The sequence below is a fragment of the Chenopodium album genome, chromosome 8, assembly GCF_948465745.1.
Source record: "Chenopodium album chromosome 8, dcCheAlbu1.1, whole genome shotgun sequence".
NCBI lineage: Eukaryota > Viridiplantae > Streptophyta > Magnoliopsida > Caryophyllales > Amaranthaceae > Chenopodium > Chenopodium album.
The window spans coordinates 7826634-7830846 of NC_137841.1; the positions used below are offsets into that span (position 1 = coordinate 7826634).

Sequence of the window (4213 nt, forward strand, 5' to 3'; positions counted from 1 at the left end):
TTGTTAAGGGATTGGTTAATTGCATGTGTAATTGGTTGGCCACTTATTGCTCATGTATTCACTTCTATGCTAGCATTGAGAGATGGAGTCTAGTTGTGAGCCTATTCTTATATGATTATGCTAAATTCCTCTTGATTATGGTTCCTTTTTTAAATGATGTAGTTGTCTTAGTTGCAACAATTAGGTGAGAAATCCCAATTGTTTGTGCCTTAATGCTTTCTTGGACCGATTGAAAGACAAACCCGAGTTAGTAGTCTACTTCCCACTGTTAAGACTTGGTTGACCTATCTTGTTAGTTGAGTTTGGTTTAGGATTGCTTAGTGTTGTGGCTTCGAAAGAAGGCAATGTTGAGTGCCCTCTCTATCACCCAATTTTTGTTCATGCTTGACTATTGATTTGATCCGTTGGTTTGGTTGGAGTCGATCCCTATTTCCCCCTAGTGTTTGTCTCCATAGTAGTTATCTAATCAAAACCCCCAATTTGTGACCGAACTAGATTGCAACCGTTTCATATTCTCGGTGTACTTACCAGGCCATTTCCTGTAGATATGATCCTCTACTTACCCTAGACTTGTCTTAGGTTGGTTTAGGTAGAAATATTGTTTGGTTTAAGGGTGATTGTCCAACGACCGATTATTCCCTCGACCACTGAACTGAACTGAACTGAATTGAATTGATTGGAATTTACTGAATTGAACTGAACTGAAATTAAGTAAATGTGAACAAGCCCTTACAATAACTTGAAATACATGCCTTTTCTTTTTCTCTTGTTATTCCGTAATAGATTTGGAGTTTATTAGCGTACATAAAAAATAGTTTGAGTTATTTTAAGATAATCGGAAAAAGTAGGGATTATTTGCCAAAGGAATTTCCAAATTTTAAAAATAAAATTAGAGAAGGCAAAACAAGTGAGGTTTGGTTCACCAACAATTCAAAGTTGGCTTGGTCAAATTAAAGCTCGGCTTAATAGAGTTAAATGAATGTGATTTGCACTTAGCACATTTCGGTGTTGATTTCTGTTGAAACTATAAAGAGAGAGATAAGAGATAAATATTTTTATCAATCTGATTACATTCCAAGAGAAATTGAAAATACTAAGCCATATAATAAGTAGAGTTACATAGTTCCATCACAAACTATAAAATCTATTAACTATTACTAAAACAGAAGTTAGTGAAGTCAACATTGCCCACGTGTGGCTTACTCAATATAAAATTTCTCGCCTAAATGAAATTTTGAAGTCATCTTTTTTTTTTTTTTTTTTTAGAGTAATCATATTAAACATTTTTGAAATTTAAATATTGAAAGTTTCTACATTACAACTAAAACCTATCAATTTATAGTAGGAAATTGAAATTTTTTTAAATAGCACACTAACAAATTACCATCTACCTTGAACTATGAATTAGACAACGTTGAACAGATACTATATTATAATTTTGATGAAAATAAAAAAAAAATTTAAAATTACAAAATATACGTAATTCTTATTATATTTATGTATATTAGCGATTCATTTTTAAAATGTACAAATTAAAAATAGGTTTTATTAAAACCGTGCATTGCACGGGTTCTAACCTAGTAGCAACTAAAAACTAAGTGGTAAACATGGTCCCACGTTTTACACCACTAACTCAACAACTTAATAAATCAACATAGCATTCTACTACTAATTGGAAGAAACCGATATTCAGCAATTCTTATCCTAAAATATAAGAAATACTTTGAATCAATCCAACAATTTCAACTGATAAACAACCTTAATTGGGAGTCATTAGTCCAAGTAGGAGGGAATAATTAACCCTAATAGGTACACATACAAAAATTGTTAGTGTTTAATCGCATGAGCAAGAAGCTGGCCAGGTCAGTGGTTACCAAATATGGATTACATATACTAGTAAGGAAATTTTGACAATTACCACCTTCTATTTTTTTTTTTTTTGAAAATTACCTCCTTTTATTTTCAAAAACATCAAAAGTTGCCACCTTCTTGCCTCTCAACTACCACATGACGTCATTTTGGGCTCATTCTTTCCTTTTCCTCCCTATTTCCCTCACATTTCTCATTCCTAACTCGATTCTCATCCCTCCTTTCACTTTTTTTCCCCCAAAATGAGAATCCACATAGGAATGAGAAATGTGAGAGAAATAGGGAGGGAAGAGAAAGAATAGGCCCCAAAATGACGTCGTGGTAGTTGGGGGGCAAGAAGGTGGTAACTTTTGATGTTTTTGAAAATATATAGAAGGTGGTAATTTAAAAAAAAAAAATAAAAAAATAGAAGGTGGTAATTGCTAAAATGGACATAATAGAAGGTGGTAATTGTCAAAATTTTCTACTAGTAATAATTGAATTTAGTTTATTTCGCAATTGACATGCATTTTGGTCCCAAAAAAACGTATACAAATATAGACAAGACTCATAAAAGTAGTTGATTAATATCACAACATGCATGATTATACAAGGTATGTTACATTGATGGACTGCTTACATGTAAGCAGATTTATTTAAAGAAACAAAAGTAGATCGAAACATAAAGGATAAAACACAAACATATATGATAGATAGTAAACGTTCGTAGATGAGCTCGCATGTCGCATCAGCAAGTCAAGTGCAAGACTGTGCGCGAGTGGAAGCGTGAACTTGGCTTATTAATTAAGCAACAAGAAGAGGATTAAAAGGTAGTAGGCAGCCAGGGAGAACGCAAGGAGGTGTGGGATCACATTTGGGGGGATTCGGAGGGAATGCAAAGAAGGGGAAAGGTGGACTGTTACCTCTGTTAGAAATAAACTCCAAATACTTTGAGCCCAAGAACTCGTACACTTTGCCACCGGTTATGGTCATGAGCCCGCGAGGGAACGGGAGTGGGATATTGCCCGAGAGATCGACAGTGACTCCCTCAACGTCGGCGAGTTGCCTATAAGATAGGATCGCCGAAATCTTTTGTTTGCACGTCAGTTTATTTTTGACTCCAAACAATTCCCTAGTCACCACACAATCACCCTTCAAGTTAATCGATAACATGAGGGCATTTTCGGTGATAAGATCGCAGCTGAAGCTCTGCACATTACTAGGGAAAATCGACGGTGGTAAATCATAAAGGTTCAGGATTTCAGGGATTGAAGCAGCAGGGCATTGGGCATGAGTGGAGGACAGTGTTAGAGCAAGAGTAAATGCGAGGAGAGCGAGGGAGATAGTGGCTGTTTTTGGAGACATTTTCGTTACTCTTTGTTTATGTTTATGTTGGATGTTTTGGTGTTGAACCATGCACTTCATGCTACTCTATTTATAGATGGGAAAATCTAATATATCATATAATATAACTAATATATAAAGCTAAACTTTTAGCCAGGTCACGAGACAACGACACTTGGCGTTTCAACTTTTCGCCAAGTGTCGTGCCACATTGGATATATTTAAATAGACATTATAATATAAAAAAGTTAGTTTAGAATTCTATTTGGATAGAATTGTAAGATAAAATTGTTAGTTTAGAGTTTTATTTTCAATAAAATACCAATGTTTCAGCTGTAAAAATTGAATTATAATTTTATTTACAAAAATTATTAGATTATTATTTTAAAAAATTATCATATAAATTTATTTTTTATATCATAATATTTTTTGGAGCGAAAAAAGTAGCTTAAAGTGTAAAACATACCTTTATAATACATACTAATCAATTAAAATAATATACTTCACAATCTAATAGAATTTTATCACTGTGTAGATCTGTCAATTAGGGTCGGGTCATGAGTCATCTCGGTTGGATCACTTTAGGTTACAAGTCAGGAAATGTTCAACCCTTGCCCAAAGTTTTGGATTTGGGTCAACCCAACGGGTTTTGAGCATTTATTTTATTTAATGTATTTTTTTGCTAATTTTTTTTTTAATGTATTAAATCGAACATTTACACCAACACTATTATTAGTCATTACATGCCTACTAGATAACAAATCGTTTTGTATCAATGATATTTTTAAAATTCGATATATAGATTATAAGTTTATCTTAAAATTCAATAAAAAAAAACCGGGCATCGCACGGGGCACAAAACTAGTATATAAATAAAGTAGGCATTTTTCGGGAGCATTTGGCGAGGCGCATAAGAAAAGGTATTATTTTGTCCAATGAAAAATTAGATTAATAATTTATTTTAGAATTAAAAAATTTACTCGCCACCTAAGCAAAAGTGACGAATAAGATTTAAGAATTT

At 33.3% G+C, this 4213-nt stretch overlaps 1 protein-coding gene across 1 annotated transcript; it reads right to left on the reverse strand.

Moving 5' to 3' along the window:
• Positions 1-2404: 2404 nt before the first annotated feature.
• On the reverse strand, positions 2405-3263 carry LOC145555788 (uncharacterized). Its single transcript, XM_081617511.1, has one exon. It carries the CDS (start codon positions 3211-3213, stop codon positions 2653-2655), a length of 561 nt encoding a protein of 186 aa, XP_081473637.1. The 5' UTR covers positions 3214-3263; the 3' UTR covers positions 2405-2652.
• Positions 3264-4213: the final 950 nt, after the last annotated feature.